Source organism: Musca domestica, unplaced genomic scaffold (genome assembly GCF_030504385.1).
Source record: "Musca domestica strain aabys unplaced genomic scaffold, Musca_domestica.polishedcontigs.V.1.1 20, whole genome shotgun sequence".
Taxonomy (NCBI): Eukaryota; Metazoa; Arthropoda; class Insecta; order Diptera; family Muscidae; genus Musca; species Musca domestica.
In genome coordinates, this window is record NW_026712250.1 from 14,181,814 (window position 1) to 14,204,874 (window position 23,061).

The 23,061-nt window shown below is 33.8% G+C and overlaps 2 protein-coding genes and 1 long non-coding RNA gene across 3 annotated transcripts in view; 2 read left to right on the forward strand and 1 right to left on the reverse strand.

The window, feature by feature from the left end:
• Positions 1-1,671: 1,671 nt before the first annotated feature.
• On the reverse strand, positions 1,672-8,795 carry LOC101894390 (protein strawberry notch). Its single transcript, XM_011295274.3, has 12 exons — positions 8,705-8,795; positions 6,598-6,841; positions 5,992-6,191; positions 5,609-5,924; positions 5,152-5,537; positions 4,728-5,092; positions 4,510-4,663; positions 4,169-4,449; positions 2,587-4,109; positions 2,394-2,532; positions 1,974-2,325; positions 1,672-1,913 (listed from the first exon to the last, which is right to left on the reverse strand). Exons 2-12 carry the CDS (start codon positions 6,839-6,841, stop codon positions 1,674-1,676), a joined length of 4,200 nt encoding a protein of 1,399 aa, XP_011293576.1. The 5' UTR covers positions 8,705-8,795; the 3' UTR covers positions 1,672-1,673.
• Positions 8,796-9,262: 467 nt separating this feature from the next.
• The window catches only part of LOC101901503 (protein strawberry notch), a 44,171-nt gene continuing 30,372 nt past the window's right edge, over positions 9,263-23,061 (forward strand). Inside the window, exon 1 of the mRNA XM_059122504.1 lies at positions 9,263-10,029. Coding sequence (XP_058978487.1) covers positions 10,027-10,029 — 3 coding nt within the window. The 5' untranslated portion in view covers positions 9,263-10,026. The remainder of the gene's footprint in view (positions 10,030-23,061) is intronic.
• LOC109613126 (uncharacterized) lies at positions 10,282-11,264 on the forward strand. Its single transcript, XR_002194814.2, has 3 exons — positions 10,282-10,607; positions 10,665-10,779; positions 10,836-11,264. It is a non-coding gene; the product is annotated as an uncharacterized LOC109613126 (long non-coding RNA).

The following is a 23,061-nucleotide window of genomic DNA, read 5'->3' on the forward strand; positions in this document are numbered from 1 at the left end:
AAAGAAAAATCCAGGTTGGTGAAGATTTTCAATAGAAAAATCCAGGTTGGTGAAGATTTTCTATAGAAAAATCCAGGTTGGTGAAGATTTTCTATAGAAAAATCCAGGTTGGTGAAGATTTTCTATAGAAAAATCCAGGTTGGTGAAGATTTTCTATAGAAAAATTAACGTTGGTGAGATTTTTCTATAGAAAAATTAACGTTGGTGAGATTTTTCTATAGAAAAATTAACGTTGGTGAGATTTTTCTATAGAAAAATTAACGTTGGTGAGATTTTTCTATAGAAAAATTAACGTTGGTGAGATTTTACTATAGAAAAATTAACGTTGGTGAGATTTTTCTATAGAAAAATTAACGTTGTTGAAGGTTTTCTATGGAAAAATCAACGTTGTTGAAGATTTTCATAGAAAAATCAACGTTGATGAAGTTTTTCTATTGAAAAATACACGTTGGTAAAGATTTTCTATAGAAAAATCCACGTTGGTAAAGATTTTCTATAGAAAAAACAACGTTGGTGAGATTTTTCTATAGAAAAATCAACGTTGGTGAGATTTTTCTATAGAAAAATCAACGTTGTTGAAAATTTTCTATAGAAAAATCAACGTTGGTGAGATTTTTCTAAAGAAAAATCAACGTTGGCGAAAATTTTCTATAGAAAAATCAACGTTGGTGACATTAATCAGCAGAAACATCAACGTTGGTGAGATTTTTCTATAGAAAAATCAACGTTGGTGAGATTTTTCTATAGAAAAATCAACGTTGGTGAGATTTTTCTATAGAAAAATCAACGTTGGTGAGATTTTTCTATAGAAAAATCAACGTTGGTGAAGATTTTCTACAGAAAAATCAACGTTGGTGAGATTTTTTTCTATAGAAAAATCAACGTTGGTGAGATTTTTCTATAGAAAAATCAACGTTGGTGAGATTTTTTTCTATAGAAAAATCAACGTTGGTGAGATTTTTCTATAGAAAAATCAACGTTGGTGGGATTTTTCTATAGAAAAATCAACGTTGGTGGGATTTTTCTATAGAAAAATCAACGTTGGTGGGATTTTTCTATAGAAAAATCAATGTTGGTGAGATTTTTCGATAGAAAAATTAATGTTGGTGAAATTTTTCTATGGAAAAAAATCAACGTTGGTCAGATTTTTCTATAGAAAAAAAATCAACGTTGGTCAGATTTTTCTATAGAAAAAAATCAACGTTGGTCAGATTTTTCTATAGAAAAAAATCAACGTTGGTCAGATATTTGTTGATATTTTCAACGATGTTGAAAATTTTCTATAGAAAACTCCACGTTGTTGAAATTTTTCTATGGAAAACTCCACGTTGTTGAAATTTTTCTATGGAAAACTCCACGTTGTTGAAATTTTTCTATAGAAAAATTAACGTTGGTGAACTTTTTCTATAGAAAAATTAACGTTGGTGAAGATTTTCTATAGAAAAATCAACGTTGATGAAGATTTTCTATAGAAAAATCAACGTTGATGAAGATTTTCTATAGAAAAATTAACGTTGATGAAGATTTTCTATAGAAAAATTAACGTTGATGATGATTTTCTATAGAAAAATCAACGTCGGTGAGATTTTCCTATAGAAAAATCAACGTTGGTGAGATTTTTCTATAGAAAAATCGAAAATGAAGTTTCCAGACTCTGTATGTGTGTTTGTGTTTTATTTCAAGAAGTTTATTTCTTCAACTCGATTCGCATCGGTCTTTAGATCTTGAATTAAAAGTTGACAACATGACTCCGGTACAAGAACACCAACAATTTGTTCACCCTCTGTTGTTTGTATATGAACGATTTGCATCCGACTATAGTCATTATGTACAGCCAGGATTTGTTCCACCCGAGACCACACCGGCCACACAGACCCGGCCATGACTTGGTACAAACGCTGGCGTAGACCAATCTGAAAAGGAAGGCATATTGATGACAATTTTCTATTGGGCATTTTTTTACCAAAACTTACCTCACACTTTGCACCCTCCTCCGGTATGTTCTCATTACGACAATTACCATTCCAATAGAGATGCGAACAAATATTCTCCGCTGCCTCATATTGTTGGGTCCAATGACTTTCAACTTCCGATATGGTAACCCTTTTGTATTTCTTTTCAATTTCAGCCCATGTTAAGGGGTTTGATTGTCGACCAGTATTTGGTCGATATATTTGAAAAAGCATGTCTTTTTCCTCTTTTCCTTGCAATTTTTGATGCTGTGCTTGAGATTCCAGTTCAACAGCCAAAATGACAGACCTTCTAGAGTTATACTCCTGATGCGACAGATAGAAACCATCTCGGTCACCAACTAAGTCGGCATACCTGTGATGTAAAAAGAAGATTAATATTTCCCGCTTGGTCTATCAAATTCTCCCAAGAATACAACTTACTTCTCTGTGGCCTCTCGCCACATCATACCCCTCTCTACACGAACAGTATGCAGTTCTGTTGTTTCCCTGCCTGTGGCATTTTTGCGCATAAAACGTAGCACTTTAACAGGAGAAACCTCTTCACCAGATGCACCCAAATCTGAAAGAAAAAAAGGATTTTAGGAAATTTCGTTGCCTTTAATTCAAAACTTACACAAAATTCCCAAATCAAAATGTCTACGGTCCTTCTTAACGTTTGCCTTTAGAGTATTGCAGAAATATTTAAAAAGACGATTTTGCAGATCCATTGGCATACCCATTATTCTATTGAAAAGCTTGTCCAGACTCAGTTGATTCGGTGTGGTTTGTTGTGGCCCAGTAAGGCCCACACCCTTTAGGCCATTGGCAATATCCCTGAAGAGTTCACCATGATAGTCGTGGTTTTGTGGCGATGGCACCAAAACCTGTTCATAACCCATGATGGTTTGCACTGTAGATTCCAATGCCTGGTGGCCATATTTGTTATCAACACTGAAATGGAGGTGACATGGATCAGGAATGTTTTCGGGATCAATGTGTCTTAATGCCCCCAGAGATTCCAAACGTTTTGCCATGGTTTCGGCAAAATGCTTTTCACTGGCCAAGTCGGAGACAAGAAATATATATTCCGGAGGATTTGCCTGATTAGAACGATGTGTGGGACCTAAATTGTGTATGGTACGGTCCACAGAGGGGGGTAAATCCAAAAGAATGTGGACGCGGGTTCTTTGATTTGATTCTCTACGATCACTTTGCAATGACATGCCGCGGAATGCTGACTCTGAAATAATGGCCACATTTTTGCTGCCATCCATAAAGTGTTGCCTTTCTTCGATGTTCAGGGAGGAAAGGTTGGGGTTTCCATCATTAACATCATCTTTAAATGGTGGCCAGCGGTCGTTGCTTCCTGTAATTACAGACACATGTTCACGACCGCCCAGCTCATCAATTAGCTGATCCAGGCAGATGACGGGCAAACGTTCTTCCAGTAATTTTATTTTTTGCAATAGGTCCTCCTTAATACAACGTACTCTCTCTATGACATCTTCAAGTGAAGAACCATATTTCGTTGCTTCAATGGCTTGCTGTTTCTTTGGCAAGAGATCTTGTATTTTGTCGGGTATTGAATTGGAGTCTTTCTCCTGAGTTTCTGATAAATTAAAGCAATGACTCTGTGTGGAAGATTGACTATTTTGATTCGTGGTCAGAGATAAGTGGGGTGAAATGCATGGCTTCATGGCCATTGACGTCTCAGATACTGATGCTGCCGACTTCTTTGCCATCTTTTTCTTCTTCTTCTTTTTGCTCGCTCGTACCAACCAGGAATCTGATACCGCTCCAGAAACATTTCCCTCAAAGAGATTTAGATCCGAGTCTGAGTATTCACATTCGGTTTGCCATTCATTTGAATTATTATTCGATTCCATATTACAAACACTATCATTGCCATCTTCATCGGCCTCATTGTAATCGGATGAGTTAATTTCCCAACAATCCATGCGAGATTTTTTATTTTTAACTGCCTCTGGCGTGACTGATTTACGTTTATTGGATGGGGCGGAGGAGAGGGAAGAAAAGTTATCATTTCTTGGACTATTTTCTGCCTTTAATTCGGCAATGAGTGTCTCGATTGTAGATTTACAACTTTGTGGTTCGGATTCCGAAAAATACTTTTCCACCAGAGACTGGAAAATACCTCTGAAAAAATAATACGGAATTTCAAAAACGAAGTGGAATAAGAAAAATCTAGAAGTTACTTGGTTGTCAATGGAAAATCGGGGAACTCATTGTCTGCTCCATCCATTTGTTTTGAGGTATCAGACTCTGCCATTGAGGGTAGAGTAATTACCACACACTTTCCGTTTCTAATGGCCTCACGGGCAATGGGAATCACATGCTGAAGTTTGCTTGCCAAATACAGACTTTTGAAGTATCTCTGATGAGCAGACCAAAATTCGTTCCACATTGAGGTTTTTAGGGCACTTTCAATGGCCAACAACTGTGAAGCTTCATGGAATTTTTGCCTGGCCTCAAACCACTAAAAAAAGAAAAGAATTTTAAAATAATGTCCAGGATTCCTTAAAAAGCGGCAAACTACCAAACCACACGATTCCTCATAGACCCTTGTAAACTCTTGGGACAAAGGAACTTCTTCGGTTCTAAAGGATACCCCATTGAAACTCAGTTGACGGGCAATGTATCTTCCTTTTCGCTTCAGTTCCATGGCCATGATTTTCATGGCCCCCAGACCTCTGTTGAAAAAAAAAAATAATTTTCAAAAACTTTAAGGGAATTCTTGTTCATCTTTGGTTTTACCTTCTGTCCATGGCTTTGAGGAAATCTGTAAAACGTGGAAATTCTGTGCCCTGGCCCCAAACACCCAAGCGTATCATATAGCTCATAGTTTTAGCTTCCAAACCCCCTAAGACTGAAGAAGAATATACTACCCTAGCCCTGGGCAATTCATTTTGCAGTTCCAACAGCGCCTTTGTAAGTTTTTCCGAAAACCCACCACGACACTCATCAAATATGATGAGACCCTCAAAGTCTTGACCACACCATTGCAGCAATTGTTGGAGTCTTGATTTGTATTTATCCGACGACAGCAAGTCTGAATAGGTTCCGAATACAACACATCTATCGATATTATTGATTTCTGAATCTTTTTGTCCGCATTTAAACTGGAAAAATAATAACATTTTCTTGGTGTTATTTTCAAAAAGAATTAAACTTTAAATACCATTGTCAGAGGATAAATTTGAATGTCTGTAGCTCCAATGTCCTTAAAATCCCTTTCGGCATCATATTTTAAATTATTTGACACCGAGAGCCAAATGGCTTTGTGGCGACCCTTTAGGTAGTTTTCGTAAATGAGACCAGCAATTGTACGACCTTTACCCACACCAACACCATCACCCAAGAGAAACCCCGCCCGATTTTCGTTGGGCAAAAACTGGTCATGGGCTTGTGAGACATAGGCTATCGACTCCAATTGTAAATTACTCAATTGACCGCTTTGTATTGTTTCCAGGGGTATGGAAAGTTCATAGTCAATATCACAGAGCTCTACAGCAGATAAGGAGGTAGTTTCAACCACAGCATTTGGGTGCTTTTTGCCAAGTTTGACTAGATAAAAAGTAGAGAAAGCAGAATTAATTCTACGAGTTTTTTGGATGGATTTTCTAGTTTCTTCTTACATTTTCTTGGCCTGTATTCCACATAGGTCTCGTCAAACGGAATTTTTTCGTTATCAGCTTCATCTTCTTCGAGTGTGTGGGATAGCACTGAAGCCTCCGTACATTCGGTTTCATCTTCCTGGGCTGCTGGTGATAAAACTGGAAAATCTTTACATTCAGCTTCGCTTCCTTGTCTGGGACACAAAACTGTTGTCCCCTCAAAATCAGCCACATTTTCTGGGGGTGGGGACAAGACAGGCGATTCATCCACACTTATTGTTTCACAGTCACTATCATCTGCAATTTCTATCAGAACAGTGGCAGGGGGTGAAACTTCCTGTGGACATATAGGATTTTTATTAGCAATTATTCAATTTTTTTTTGGAATTCAGCAGTGGACCTACCTTTTTCGGCCGCTTTTGCTGCTGTAATTCTTCTAATATGTGATTGGGTATACCTTTGGCCAAATACTCTGGGTTTGAGGCTAATAAGGCTTGAATCTTGTCCATCACCGTGTTTTTACTTTCGGGCGAAGTTGATAATGTCGTGCTGACGGAAGTCGGGGCGGCTGGGACCAGTTGGTTCTTTTCCTCTGTTAATGATTCTGTGAGAGGAGTAAAAACAGAAGCAAATTAAATGATATACAAATTATGATGAACGTCTCAATGTTTGAAAATTATAGACAACTTAGTTCAATTTTTGGTTTAATTGGAATTGGAAGGTTTCGTTATATGACAACAAGATCACATCGAGGCGAAACATGAACCACTGAAAGATCGATTTTAATGGTGGTTATATTTTAATGGGAAACCTATTGAAAACGAAGGCATATTTTGTCAATGAATGCCTCAAGGTGGGATGGAGCTTGTTATCTTTAGAAAACCTGGAATAGTTTAAAATTCCACACCATTTGTTCTTCAATAACTTCAAATCAAATTGGTAGGGCCCCAATGTTACAAAAATTGGTCTCATATTTCAAATAAAAAAACACCAAATAACTACCCACTTACTTGTTGGCTCCGGAAGATACAATGATGGTTCGGAATCTTTAAACAATAATTTTCGTGTCCCCACCGTATACATACAGTATTCGGGAAAGTGTATTGAGCAAATAAATCGAGCTTCTTTATCATGCAGGCCATATCGTTTTTGCAGCATAACTTTCCATGATGGTTTGACGGCATGGTAGGTGGTGGCTTTAGGGCCCTTTCCCCAATGGCAGCCGGGCACACAGCAACGTTTTGTTATTGGCATCTGAAAATATGATTTTAAATAAAAACTGCTCTTGAATAATTTGCAAAAAAATCTTGTTGGTGCCATTTTTAAACCTTTAAAGGATTCAAAGTTCTGTCGCTTTCTTACTCTTCCTATTCTCAATGCTGAAAACAACCCTCATGTTCTTTAAAGTTATTGTTTTTTTAATAAATTAAAATTAATTAATTAATTAATTAAAATGCCGTTAAATTCCCCAATTAAAAGTTCCATTGTCGAAGTCTGGCTAAATGAAAAAACAGCGTCAAGTAAATAACCGCTGAAAGTCATTGCTAATCACTGCAAAATGTTAGCACAGGGTCGTTTGGTTAATCACTGAAAAATGATAACACTCGAGTGGCATGAAGTTGTTGTTAGAGCGAATTATTTCGCTGACATTGCAGCGAATTTATGATTTGTCGATTTTGGCAATATATTGAGCAAAAAATATATTTTTTAGCATTTTTACCATGTCGCATGTAGCCTCAAAGGTTCTGAGTACAACTTTGTCATTTTTTTCTTTGGTGAAGTTAATATATCCAGGGCTTTGGACCTTTATTGTTTCGTAAGTAACATTGCTTTTTGCGCTTGTGGTCCGGATGACAACAACAATTTAACAATGATCGGCCTTTAAAATAATGAAATAAAGCAGTGATTCCCATGGAACACATTCGTCAGAAATGTCATACCGCTTACTGGTACATCCTGAAAAGACACAATTTTATAAGGATTTCAAACAAACGGACGTGGTATCAGTACTTATGTACCGTGCTCTAAGCCCCGCCAATGATTAACTTTCTGAATAAACATGTCTTTCTCTGTAACAATTTCCGTTGCTTGGAAATGACCATAAACTCCGATTTGTTTTGAAGAAAATCGATTTGATGCATAATGAAGGTTGGATTTCTTTCCAAAGACATTTTATATTGTGAAATGGTGGAAAATGCTTCGTGAGGAACGTTGTTCACTGCAAAGCAGGCATCTTAAATTGCAGCCAACTGGGCTGGCTAGGTTAGTTGTATTATAGAATGTATGACTGCCACAGAAATAAGTCGCTACTATCGGAGACCATCCATTTTGTTCATATTTGGTCAAGAAATAGGAAGTAGCTGTGACGACTTGAAACTGGTCCTTTTCCAGACTGTTTTGTGCTTTTGAGTTGTAAGTCTCCTTCCTCAAACTAAACTGGCGTGGTTATCAAAATACTTTAAGTGGCTGTTAAATAAGGCTGCCTGATATTTCTTGCTTTGAGAAGAAATTACCCATTCACTGATCTTTCTACTATGCGATAATTATCCTCCATGCCTTCTATGCAATCCTTATCACACTTTTTTCTTCTCTGTCCTTATTTTTTTTTTTTTTTCAAGATGAACACAATGGCCCACTGGGTCTCCAAGTGAAGTAGTGTTCAAAAAATTTCTAAAACGATGGGCATCCAAAACCTAACCTTGTCTGAAAGCAGTAACGCCACAGAATCCGGTTGATTTATATTGTGGGATATGTCATAAATTTGACATTGGAATTCATAAATTGCTTCTGGACCATTATGTAAGTAAAATCATTCCACCATTTGATTAATATAATCCCATTACAATTGTCCTTTAGTCACGACATTCTTGCTTTCCTCCTATCGGAGGTGTCTGCTTCCAGACGAGAAACCTTAAACCATAAAGCAACTGGTAGATTCTTGTAGGCAGTTTGGAACACATATTCCATGACATATTAGGTCATCGTATTCCCCTCTAATGTAACACTTTACACATCTATAAATTTCAGCTTATTTAGAATTCAAATCAAACAAAGCTCCTGCAAATCCAGAGCGCCAACAAATTAATGGTTTAATATCGAATAAAAATATTTATTTACCTTTTCTTAGTTGGTTCCTTTGGTTCCTCTATTAATTTTTTTCTTGACTGGTTCTGCTCTGTCATTTTCGCCATTTTCTTCATTCTTTATATTCTGCTACTACTATATTTTACAACTGAGAAAATGCAATCTTTCATCTGAAAGAAATTTCAGTGAATGGTGTGCTACACACTTGCAAACATGAATGAGAGTGACTCCTTTATTTCCAAAAAACCCTTTTTGGCCCATTGAAAAGTGAATTTTTAAAAGAATAATGCATTAGTCCCATTAGAATAAGTAATCAATGAAACGGAATAACCTCAAACGCGAGCCAAGTACTTCACTTTTTCAGTTTCTCCCTCAACCAACATGTCAAATTTCATTCGACACTATTTCAAGTGCCAACCTGAAGCAAGGCTGGTTGTTAATAATGTTTCAATGAGCAATAATTTTTTTCATTTTCATCTTTTTTTCTTTTGAAATTATTCCCTGAAATTATTTAATTTCCATTTCAATTAACCACGTTATTTCTTTCCATTTTTTCTTGCCATTAGTCCCAAGTCGATCTAGAAATCCCTATCAAGGAAAAAAACATAAATAAAAAGCAGCCGAAAGAAAAAAATCATTTGTCTTTTGTCGGTATTTAAGAACGTTTGGACGTGTGTCGGACGTGAGTTGCGCTTATTATCGTTTCGTCGTGAATTTTTTGCCGCAAACAATTAACAATTTGCAAATGCTTTAGAACCAGAACAACAAAAGCAACAACAATAATAATTTTACATAAAGAAGTAAAAAAGAGTGGAGTGTGTGTGGTTAATGCTGCTGCTGGTACATACAAGAAATTGAAGTGGAATAAAAAAAGCAAACAAATACCAAAATAAAAATCAATTGATAAAAAAATACAAAAAATTAAGTGAAAAAAGAAATTGCACCAAAATGTCTCCCTGCAATCGCATAAAAAATTCCCAAATTCTAAGGGAGTAAGCTGAGCGATGTGAATACACATCAAAGGAGCAAATAAAAAGAAAACAAAAACCTTCCAGAAAAGAAACAAAAAAAGTTGTGGTCATTTCCCCAAAGTTTGTGTTTGGGGACATTGTATTTTTCGTTTTTGTTTAGGCGGAAGAGGCAAGTTTTCCTCTGCCTAGTGTGTTTAAAAACAATAGTCATCATAAAAAAGAAGAAACAAAAATAACAGGAAAAAGAAAATCCAAGTATACCAAGCTAGTGTCTGCGCTCTGCAAAAACAAAAAATACAAATAATTCGGAAATTCATACGTTGCCCATTGTTTGTAACAAAAAATTATAAATTCGACATTGTTTGCTAAAGGATTAACATAAAAATGGTAAGTAAAATTGCAGAATTCGGATGGTAATTTGGTTTTTTCTTTACGTAAAAAAGCAAAGAAAAATGCTTCACACACAGTAAGGGTTCTGAAAGTGCGAATAACGACCGAGCACTCTTCATTCACACAACACTGACATTTCATTCTCTTGCAAATTTCATCAGACAAGACTGCAATTAATCATAAAAGGAATATTGATGGTTGTCTTTGCCGGCCTTTTTTCTTTACTGTTATTAGTGAGTGATTAGAAAATGTACATAAAAATGTTGGGAAATTATCCCATTTTTTCCTTTGATAACAAAACCACAGAACCATGCTGCTGCAGCTGTCAGAAAACAACGTTCTCTTGTGTTCATTGTCAAAAATTGTTGCTTTGTTGTTGTTTTGCTAATGCCCTATTGTGTTGTGTTCATATAACCATCTCTTTCTAACACATGGAATTGGGTATTATTTGTGTGTTCCCCTTGACCATTCACATGGTTTCACATGTGCTAAAATGTTTTAAATTTATTTTGCAGATGATTTTTTCGTTTATTTGAATATAATTTAGAAATTAAAACTAAACTAAATTGACTCGAGTAAGGAAATTTATAAGAAAATTGTGATATGCTTTAATTTGAAGCTTAACTTTTTAGAGAAAAAGATCTTAACACGTGTGGCTTGGTGGTTGTGGGTTTTCTTTGGAAGCTGATGAATTTTTCGTTTATTTGAATATAATTTAGAAATGAAAACTCCAAAAATTGGAATCTAGTAAGGAAATTTATAAGAAAATTGTGATATGTTTTAATTTACAATGATTTTTTTAGAGAAAAAGATCTCAACACGTGTGTCTTGGTGTTTGTGGGTTTTCTTTGGAATCTGGGGCATTTGCTGACAAGTTGGCTTCTTGGAAAGTAAAGAGATGAATCGAAAAATCGTATTAACTATGATAAAAGATAATAAACAACATAAGGAAGTTTCCTTTTTCATTTTCTCCAACCTTTTCACAAAAGTGATTTGTTACCTGTAGCCCGTAGTAATTGTTGTAACTGGAGTGCGTACCCTTAATTCACTTCAAATTGACTTCCAAGGAACGAAAGTTTTGCCGCTTGCAGCAAAGTCTCCTCGAATCTGAATCTTTTTATACTCTACTCAGATAACGAAGAACTACTTAAACTCTAAAGAGGTATTCTTTGAAAGTCTTGGATGCGGAAGAAAATATACATTAAAATCCAATGTATAACAATAAAATTTTATATGACATTACTGGGCATTTATGGGTTCGGATTAAGATTTTCTCACACATCATATTATTTAATACCATAGAGGATAGCCAAAGACCAGGAAGGATTTGTCAAATAATTATATTTTTCATTTCAAATTCCCTTTCGTATTAAATTGCCACCATCTCATTTCCTTAGATTTAAATGTTAAATAACCTCCCACATTCACAACGCCTTGCTGGGAGCAAAGTTGCAGAACAATTGTAATAAATTTCATTTTTAAAAGTTTTAATAAGTTTAGCATAGACGGTGAAACAAGACTGTTGCTTTTCTCAATAAAAATATTTTTCCCTGAAGATGACTGTCGAAGACAGTCGAAATATCGGAAAATAAAAATCAAAATTATAAAAAGAAAACACTGATGTTTTTCAATTGACCTTAAGCCAAAATAAAGTTAATAAAAAGTTTTAATAATTCTAATAGTTAAGGCATTAATACTTTTCATTTCCAGATAACTTGCTCGTTGTCATATTAAAAACATCTGTGGCCAAGTTGTTAATGGAAATATTTTATGCCCGACCTCTCCTTCCTTTTTCCTTGCAACAGTTTTTGAATATCCGTCAGGAATACACATAAAAGTTTTGCGGAACATCTCACAGTGGGACCACAAAGAAATGATCTCTTGCTGGAAATTTTCAAAAGTATCTAAAAGTATAAGATCCAATTGTGCAGTTCGCTTTGCTTATTCCAAATATTCAAGGCTTTACTCTAATTTACCATTAATTTGAACAGCATATTTTCCCACGAATTATTTAAAGAGTTTCTTTCATATTTTGTTTTTTTTTCGAAGAGATAAGGACAATTGCAATCTTTATCACTTAGTAATGGCATATATACTCTACATACGTGTGTGTTTGAATTTCAAACCTTAAATGCAAACAAAAAGCAATCGCATGGAAGCAAAAGAGGATGGCAAATGCAAGTCAGCTGGGTTCTAAATAAAAAGGAACAGTAATCATGTCTTATTTGTAATTGCTAAATTCCTAAATTCTAAAAACTTATGCAATTGAGTCGCATGTACCAGAGGAGGTTTGTTGCGAAGTCTTATAGGCCATTCAAGAACTGTAACATGTTTTTATTCGCAATGAGAAACTCCGTAATATAATCAAAAGTACACAAAAGAAAGTCTTATACTTAATACAAGATCTATAATATGTTCTTATATGCTATAGAAGTGTCATAGTAAGGTCTTATACACAGTATAAGTTACATAGTAAAGAGAATTATGCTTTTGAATTCAACGTATGAGTTGTAAAATAGTCTTATACGAGACAAAATTGGAATAATAAGGTCTTATTCGGACACAAAACACCCTATAGAAAGTCTTATGCTTAATACAATATCCATAATATGTTCTTATATGCCATAGTAGTGCGATAGAAAGGTCTTATACGCAGTATAAGTTTCATAGTAGCGATTTTGAATCTAACGTATCAGTTGTAAAAAAGTCTTATACGACATAAAATAGATATAATAAGGTCTTATACGCTATCGAAGACTGTTATTGGACTCATATATGCCATATAATACCCACAAAAAAGTCTTATACAACCCGATTAGAGAGCTTTTTTACGAAAATAAATATCTCTAAGACACATATTAACTATATGAAGGTCTTGTGCCCTCCAGAAGTCATTAAAGCAGATCTTATAGGCCAAAATGTGTTCTTTTTCGCCACAGAAGTACTATAATAATAACAACAGTCTTATACGCCGTAGAAGCTTTAGTATATTGTCTTCTATAGGCATAAATCGCTTTTAAGAAGACCTTATATGTCTAGATGCCTTAATTTCGTAAGGTCTTATAATCCCTAATGATGATGTCTCATACACAATGAGAGGTCTTTTAAAAAGTCCTTTATTACATAGTCGAATTTACGTAAGGTCTTATACTCCCACGAAAACCCTCTAACAAGGTTTTATACACCTAAAAAAGTCTTATATTGCCACAAACCATATTCCAATGTCTTATACAACAGAAAATATGCGAAAGAATATCTTTTTCCCAAAATAATTAAGTCTTATATGCCGAAATCACACTATTTTTTACCGCATAAGTTTATATTTGCCCTATGATTATTAAGTCTTATACGCCGTAATCACACTATTTTACCGTATAAGTACATCAATGATGTCTGATGTCCTTTTACCATGTCTTATCTTCTACAGTTGCATTTAAATGAGGTTTTATACTCCCACGAAAAACAACTAACGAGGTCTTATACATCTTTAAAAACATTGAAGTGAAGTCTTATATTGCCACAAATCCCTAGTGTACTATTTCATATACTAGGGTCATATTGCAGGGTCTTATACGACAGAAAACAAATGCAGGAATCTCTTCAGCCTAAAATAATGAAGTCGTATATGTTGTAGAAGATCGGCCACTTTATAATATACTAAAAAAGGTCGTAGCAAAGTGTTTTATGCCATAAAATAAAAACAAAAATGAGGTTTTATATATCATAAAATCACTGCTGTATAAGATATGCCACATTGAAGCCTTATATGCCGAAATGCAATAAATTACAGTCTTATACTCTAAAAAATTGTTAGGAACATTTTTGGAATAGATATTTTAAGCAGATATAATTTTATTCTTCATTTTTCCGTTAATATACTTACCAATTATAAATTTTTTAATGTGGCAACTCTGTTTTATTCGTCATTCAACTTTATTTTCATAGCAAAACCGATCAGTATATATAATTTATTAGTGGCTATTCCCCATTTTAGATTTCTGTCAATATTTTATTTCTTGAATATGGCAACTCTGTTTTCCGTTCTACCCTTTTTTTTCATAACAAAACACATCAACGGATATATATTTTATTAATAACTATTCCCCCTTCTAGATTTGTAGCAATATTTTATTTCTTGAATATGGCAACTCTGTTTTATTCGTTATTTCCTTTTTTTACAATAAGACATTTCTACGGATATACTATTTTATTGATAGTTATTCCCCATTCCAGATTTCTGTAAATTTTTTATTTCTTTAATGTGGCAACTCTGTTTTATTCGTTATTTTCCTTCATCATAATAAAACGTATCAAGGGATAAGATATACTATTGTTAATAGCCATTCCCCATTCTAGATTTCTACCAATATTTTTTCTTGAATATGGTAACTTTGTTTTATTCGTTATTTCCCTTTATCATAATAAAACATATCAACGGATAAAATATACTATTTCTAATAACTATTTCCAGATTCTAGATTTCTAGCAATATTTTATTTCTTGAATATGGCAACTCTGTTTTATTCGCTTCTCCCCTTTTTCATAACAAAACATATCAACGGATATAATATGTTTATAACTATTCCCCATTCTAGATTTCTGCCAATATTCAATTTCTTAAATATGGCAACCCTGTTTTATTCGTTATTCCCCTTTTTCACAAACCAAACAACACACAACCGTTATAGTTCAGTGTCGCTCAGTGTCTCAGTGTTTGTGGTGATAACAACACAAACAAACAATTTGTACTTTATGCTGCACATCACACTGTCCTCACTCTCACTGCTCTTCTGTATCACTATTTTAGAGATGTCAATTATCCACCCACTTTTACTGACAACACATACAACAGCAAAACAACACCAACAATTACATTTTCGTATATAAACATTGCGCAGCTGCAATTTTAAAGCCTTGCTATTCCTTATAACCTGCTTCCTCTGTAGTTAGTTTCATGACCTCCCTCCCCCTTCTTTTTTCTAAGATTATACGATACATAACAGCTTAAAAGTTATGGTAGCAATGTTGCTGCCATCTCTGGCTGCATTCTGTGAATGTTGAATGAGTATGACAAGGATAAAACGGGGGAGAGAGAAGAATTCGAGTGTTTTTTTTTCTTGACACTGCATGCATATTTCAATGAACTTGCCGAGAAAAAAATTGCAATTTCTCTCTCTCTCGCTCTTATTGGAAAAGAGCTGTAATACACATTTTGGTTTGGGGTTGGTTAGAAAAGAAGAAATGGAATGTGGGGATAAGGAGTAGAGTCTGCTTATCATTATTTATAAAGTTTCGTATCCCTTGTGTTGTGTTGTTTTGCAGAGATGGGATGTATGCTTAGAAATAATATCGTAGGCTGAAAAGTATCGGTCTTAAAAATGTAAACAACGGGATTTCATGGAATTTTTTTGTTGAGAACAATGAGCAATGAAAATATTAATTTTCTGTGTTGGTATTATCGGCCGAAAGGGCGGGAAATTTAATGAGAATAGGGGTGTTCCTTATCTAGTTCCGAGGACCGTTTGTATGAAAACTCTGCGTATGAGTGATATGAAATTTAGGAAATCACTGATACGTTTATTAACTGGTGTACTGAGCGATGAACTAGTTTGACACAAAATATAAATACAGGGCGAGATAAAAAAACTGCAACCAAAAGTCAAACGCAATAATTTTTAATTTTTTTTTTAATTTTATTGAATAAAAGCAAAAAAATGTCGGAAATAGCATCAAATTTTAGAATAAGTTTAGACTTGTTTGAATTGGTCACCTTTAGCACGAATTATGGCCAATAAAACCGTCACACGCTGCCCGAATGTTGCTCTGCGGTATTTTGGGCCATTCCCGGCGAAGCGCTTGCTTGAGGTGATCGACACTTTGGTATTTTTTAGTGCGTTAACCTTGCTTTCCAAATTACTCCAGACACAATTGGCCAATGGATTGGTATCCGGAGATTTTTTTGGGGGCTAGAAATGAAGCGGGGAACCTCATTTTGCAACCATTATTGATTTTTCCTTCCAGTTTATTTTCATTAACGTCTTTTTCTTTGAAATTTTTGGGGTTTTGAAATTTTCCCTAATGTAGGGAAATGCCGGGAAGGAGGTGGATGGGTGTTTGTTTATGTTGAAATTGCTGGTTGAACTGTGTGTGTGTGTGTGGATAGCCGTGTGTATATCATGTGAGCAAAACTATTTATCTTTTACTCCCCCACACACACTTTCCTTCTCTCTGCTCCTCCCCCAACCCCTTTTTTGGGGTTAGAATTTGAATGGCTCACATGAAGCATTTTTTTGTGTTGTTGAATTTGGTTTACCAGGACATTTTAATGTAAAAATGAGATAATGTGTGCGAATGTGTGTACAACATATGTGAGAGAGTATAACCTCCCCCTCTCTCCTATATAACTGTCTGCCTTTTACATATATTTGTATATTTATTTTAAATATGTGTATGCAGATGATGATGATGATGATGTGTGTGTGTGTGTTTGTATGCCGCCGCTGCCGTTTGTTGATTTTGTTTTGATATTTGTGTTTTTTTTTTGTTTCTCATCATCTCTTCCACAAGGACTAATGTTATGTTTTTTTTCCTGTACTCCTCTCGCCATAGATATTTAGTATTACAAGGTCATTTGTATTGCCTTTTATGTTTCTTCTCTGTGCCATGTCAATGGCACCAAGACGACGACGACGATTTACAGCTGTTGATTGTGTTTTTTTTTTTTCTGTTTCTTCCTTCTTCTTAAAGTGACTTACGTTTTTCTTCAATGAAGCCTTTCAAAGTCAATTGAGAAAATTTAAAGAGAGCAAGAGAAAAAATTCATTCAAGAGTTTGAAAAGAAACCTTAAGGGGGAAGAGGCTGGCTTTCATTTGAAATATGAAGGAAAATTTAAGGTGTTTTTGTTTTTTTAATTTCGATAATATTTTCGGCTTTAAGGATATTTAAATAAATAAAATAGCAATACTTTTGCTAAAGCCAAAACCCCTTAAAATATTTGAATAGACATTTGTTTAAGGTTTTTAAGGATTCCTAAAGGATAGACATAAGCTTCCTATTTTTTAGGTATTAAAGGTCTTAAAAGTGTTTGGATAAACATTTAAGCATTTTTATAGATATTTCTTTCCTTTTTTGGCTTTATTTTTACAAAATACAGATATTTTTTAAGGAATGAAGGTCCTTAAAATCTTTGACTGATAAATTATAATAATTTTGACAATTTTTTTAATTTTTCAGCAATTGGATTGTTGTTGCTATTCCCCCACCCTCTGAACACATTTCCCAAAAAAATAAGTGTTGCACAAGTTTTAATTCCCTGATGGGGTTTTGTCCTTTTCTTGTTGTCGTTTGGCCAGTTCTACTCCCACGCCTCTATTGTGATTAAATTATCCCCATTTGATTAATTGAAATTAAAGATATTTATTTTGTTTATCTTTTGAGTGATTTTCATTTTTTGCTGACATTTAGACATTTTTTATTTATTCTAATTGGATAATTTTCGCTTTTTCTTTCACTTCCCATTTTTAGTAGATAAATGGAAATATGTTAAGTAAAAATGGGAAGTGAAAGAAAAAGCGAAAATTATCCAATTAGAATAAATAAAAAATGTCTAAATGTCAGCAAAAAATGAAAATCATTGTACGGCGCGTTTATCTTGTTTACATATTGATCTCTCTGCATGTAATGAGATCTCTCCCTTAGCGGCTCCATTGTTTACATTCCATGTTGCCGATGACTCCCTTTTATTATTCTCTACCGTTATTCATGCAATGAAGACATCTAAAACATCAACACAATGATGGCGTAAGGCGTCAAACGACGATTTTGGCGTTATTTTTTTATTGGCATTTAACTAACATTTTTTTTGTTTTTTTATATTTTTCATTGAAAAAATATTTGTAAATATAATTTACGATGCCGTTAAATTTGCAATTGTGACATCTAAAATCCAACCAAAGGCGTCAAATGTCAACTTGGGCGCTTTTTATTCATTCTATTGCCTTTTTCTTTGACTCCTCATAGTTTGTTTACATTTCTCCATTGATCTATTTTTGTAATGAGAACTCTCCTTACCGACTCTCACCAAAGACTCCATTGTTTACATTTAAGTTTCTCGTATTTTTTTTTCTTTTTATTTCTCTCTCAGTCTAACTCTAAGCACAATAATGCGTAAAGCGTCCAACGTTTGGACGTCAAAGGCTAGCTTTGGCGTTTTTATTGGAATTTAATACGAAAAAAATATTTCTTTATCTTTTCATTGAAAAAGATAGCATAAATGTAATATTTTTTTCATTATTTATTCCCTTTTTGTGATTAGCTATTTTAAATGTATTATTTGCATCTGACTAACAAAACTTTCATTTGATTTTGATGATAAATATCGATTCTGCGTTTGATGAAAATGAGGATCCAGATAAAATGGAAGTTTGAGTAAACATGATTTTAGCCCTTGAGTTTTTTTAGGGAAATTTTGTTTCCAACATTTGGGTGTGTCCTTTAAATAGTTTGTCCCCAGATTTCTGCCACCCCTCTTCTTCTTCCTCCAAAACTTTCCCTTTTCCCTCTCTACCCCCGCCCCTCTAAAAATTAGTTTTCGAAAATTTTGTTATTCCCCAAAGTGTTGTTTGTTGTTGTTGTCGTTTGGCCACAAAATTTGTTGCCTTTACAAAATATTTAATACCTTCCTACTTTGATGATGTGTCCTTAATGTTGGTATTGTAGATTCCGCTCCCACTCCTTGGGTTTCTAGCAATTTTTCCTAGTTGTTGTACCCAACGCACAACTGGTTTTAAAGTTTTGCAGGATATTTACATATATATATTTACATGTATTTGTATGAGTGTGCAGTTAAGATGTCCTTACTTAAAAAATGACACAGGAGCGTAGCAGTATACAAAAAGAAGGAGAGGGAGAGGGAGGGGATATTAATAATTATTTTTTTTAAGATTTTTAATTTATTTGCCATTGGATTTGTATTTAGATTTTTGTAATTTGAAAAATATAATCAGGGTTGCCATATGATATAAAAAAGATTAGGGGAAATACATATATTTTTTTGAAATGTTTTATATTTTTTGGGGATTTCTAAAAAAACCTTGAAAAAATTAAGAGAAAAAAATCGCTCTTCCACCCCCAACTTCTTGTGTGTGAATGACCTCTCTGTTTCAATATTACCCTGCAGCTCATCCTTCTGCTTTTAAAGCTTTGCAAATTTCTTATCTTAAAAAAATGGCACAAGGATGTGGCAGAATATCGAAAAAGGGCTGGAAAATTAAAATTTTATATTATTTTTTAGGATTTCAGTTTATGGCTAACAAAATTATTGCCAAAAACTCAATTACTCCCCATCTTTTTTCTTTTTTTCTGTGAGTGCCGCCTCTGCTTGCTGCTAAATATCCATCTGCTCATCCTCTTCCCATTTTCCATATTTTTGAACAAACTAAAACTAACCTTTCATTTTGTGGTCCATTGGCTACCCCTCCCACGCCCCTTGTACGACAAAAATTTATGGTTGAGGAGGGCGCTGGGGGTTGTGTTTTAAGCAAAACTCAGACACATTCATTAGATTCTAAATTACTTTGGCAATTTACAACAAAACGTAAAAAATGTCCCGAAGATTTATATTAATTTTGCCAAAGAGCAAGCGAGAGAGTGAGAGAGGGAGAGTTAACTTAAGGGAATAGAATTTGTTATGGTTGTATGCCCAAAATGGCTAAGGAATTTTCAAAATTAGTTTTTCAAAATGTGGTTGGGAAAGAAATTTTCCACAAAAAAAAACTTTGCCAAATTGGGAAATTTAGTTGAATTACGATTTTTTTAATTTAAATTGTCTTAAATGGTATTTTTGGACAAGAAAAATTTCTATTCTGCTGAGTTGATTGCAAAATTTTAATTCAAAAATATTCTTACAAAAAACAACCTCTCCTCTATTCACATATGTGTAATAAAAAAGTCAGACACTCTATTGTGATTGAAAAATACTCATTAGGCCAAACTGTTTACGTTTGACAATACGACGGAAATTATATGTTGATCAATTCATCATGGCATCAATTTTACTTTGGCTCTTTTTTAATTAAAGAGAATTATTCCCTTTTTTTCTTACATTTCTGATTTAACGGTCCTTTGTTTACATTTCTCCATTGATCTCTGCATGCAATGAAAAATCTCTTAAACGGCATGCAATGAGAAAACTCTTTAACGGCATGCAATGAGAAATCTCTTTAACGGCTCCATTGTTTATATTCATTTTTCTCTCAGATCAACTTTACCGTTATTCATGCAATGAAGGCATCTGAAACACAACACAATAATAGCGTAAGGCGTCAAATGGTGATATTTGCCTTGTTGTATGATCAAAAGGAATTTTTGAACTTTCTTTTTTAAAAATGTGAATGGGAAAGACATTTTCATAAACAAAAAATAAATAAATAAAAATCTGAATTAAATGTAGCTGAATAGCGATTTTTTTTAATTCATCGTTATTGAAATTTTTGGGCAAACAATTCAAAAAAAGTTTCCAGCGATTTTTTTGTGAAAATTGTAATTCAACTGAGCTGAGTTTCAATTTCCGTGAAGAATCTTCAATACAGCTGAGATTCTGGCGTTCCTTTTAGGAAAACTTTAATTTGGCACAGCCGAATTTCATATTCTCCTGTAAAAATTTGAATTAGAAAAAATTAGATTAGAAAATTAGAATTTAAGTCAGTTAAATTATATTTCTCCCGAAAAAGACTTCAATTCAGCTAAGCTGAATTTAAAATTAAGGCTAAAACTTCAATTCTTCGTAGGAAACTACCAAGTTTGCCATTAAAAATGGAATTTGTAATGTTAAAAATTGACTTATTTATGGCATTTTTACTGGGCAGGATGCTCCCAATCCCCCTTATCCCCCCTACCTCACCCTTTTAAAGTCATTTGCTGCTAATATTCTTTGCAATGAAATTTCTATTTGATTTTCCTAGGAAAGTCCTAGTGAAAGGGTTGTTTATTTGTCTGCTCTACCTTCCTTGTGCTGTGTACCTCTCATACAGACCGACAGGAGGCCCGCCAACGATGTTCCTGGGCCAAACATTTTCATTTTCCTGTATATAATATAAACAAACAGTTAAACAAGCATTCATACTCCCCCTCCCCCTCTCCGCCCCAAAGGATATGTATCCAGTTTATATGGTTGCCTGTATTTAGCCACTGCCATAAAAGCTTCCCCAAAATATCAACCTTTTCATTGAAAATGTTTTGCAAACAGCGCAGTGTCATCTCTGTTTTTGGTAACTCTCAGACAAATCTCCTTTCCCCCTTTCTTTGAACACATAATTTTCTTCTTGTTGTTGTAGTTGCTTTTGCATTTTGACTAGATTCTGTAGCTCAAATTTGCTGCTACCTCAATATTTGCTGTGTTCAGTTCAGTAACAGGCGGCATAGCCAGAGAAACGAACTCCAAGCTCGGCAAAGAGTTGACGTAAATCCGATTCCTTACTTGGGGAAACAGTTGAAAATTGCCTGAGGTGTTGTACGGACCCAAAATTAAATTTCGTTGTGGAAAAATATTTTCAAGTGAAAGGCAAAAAAAAAAAACGAAAATAAAAACAAAAAATATAAACAAAAGAAGTGGACATTCGGAAGTTTTTAAAAAGAAAAATAAATTTAAAAAGAATTGAAAAATGTAAGAAAATCCAATTTTTTTAAGTACCGTTCAATTGAATACAATTTTTTAAAAATTTCGCATCAATTTAACTTTGCAGAACATAAGAAAATTACATTTTGGTTAACAGTTTTCCTTAATAATCCTGATTTTTGGAGAAAATCCAAATTCAGGCTTCTGAATTTAAAGTTTTTTGAAGATATTTCCAACATAATTGTTTTTTTATGCAAAATTAAAATTTTCAGAACAGAATATAAAAAATTTGAGGAATTTATTTTTTAAACGTGTCTCTCTTCAACTAAAAATTAATACTTTTTGGTGATCGAAATCAAGTACCCTACTGTGAATTCAAATCACAATAGTGTATTTAGAGAGGAGTCTTGATAAAAAGCTGAGGGAGACACCTAGTATGACAGACATGACAGCATTCACAAAACTGTAAAGTTGAGGGAAATCTCTCTACGTTTTTTAAATGTTAATGTATTTATTTAAATTTTTATTTATTTTATTTGATTTATTAATAATTTTCGACCAATTTTTATTTCTAAAAAAGTTGTCATTAGTCATGTCAAGTCAAATAAATATTTTAGTTATTCTTTAAATTATTTCTTCTGCGATTTTGTTCCCCTTTAGGACATTCATAACTCAAATATAATCTCATTTTTTTCATTTTCCTATGGTTTCATACATAATTTCGGACTACAGTAACCTAATCATCTTAGGTGCTTAGTTGACATGTTTAGGTTACTATAGTCCGAAATTATTTATGAAACAATGGGCCGTTAAACCATAAGGAAATGAATAAATGAGATTATATGTAATTACTGAAAGGCCAAAATTAACAAAATCGCTCTACTTTTATTTACATCAATGCTGTGCACCAAGGTGTTCTTGCGCAATAGGCCAATTTCTATTAGCTTTTTGATAAACAACCAACCGTTTAATTTTCTATCTATTCTTCATTTAATTTTATGTATTTTATAAACAATGTTAGACAATATTCGCTTGTAAAAAATAGTTGAAAGAAATTGTAAAATTTAATAAAAAATGCAATTTTTATTTTCTATTAAACAATCTCTTCATATTATTTTGTTCAACTCTGATTTTTATTCCCCTCAAATTGTGCACTCCAAATACTCTTCACATGTCATTTTAACGGCTCCACGTTGATTGCTTACATTTTTCTAATGATCTATAATTACATAATTTACATTCCATTTCTCCATTAAGCAAATTATCCTCCTCTCCACTATTGTGATTGAAATATCATCATTCAGTCAGAATTTCAATTAGTTAATGAATTTAGTTTTACTCTTGGTGCCTTTAATTCATTACAATTGGAACGCTTTTCTCATATGTCTTATTAGATGGCAATTTTTTTGTTTAC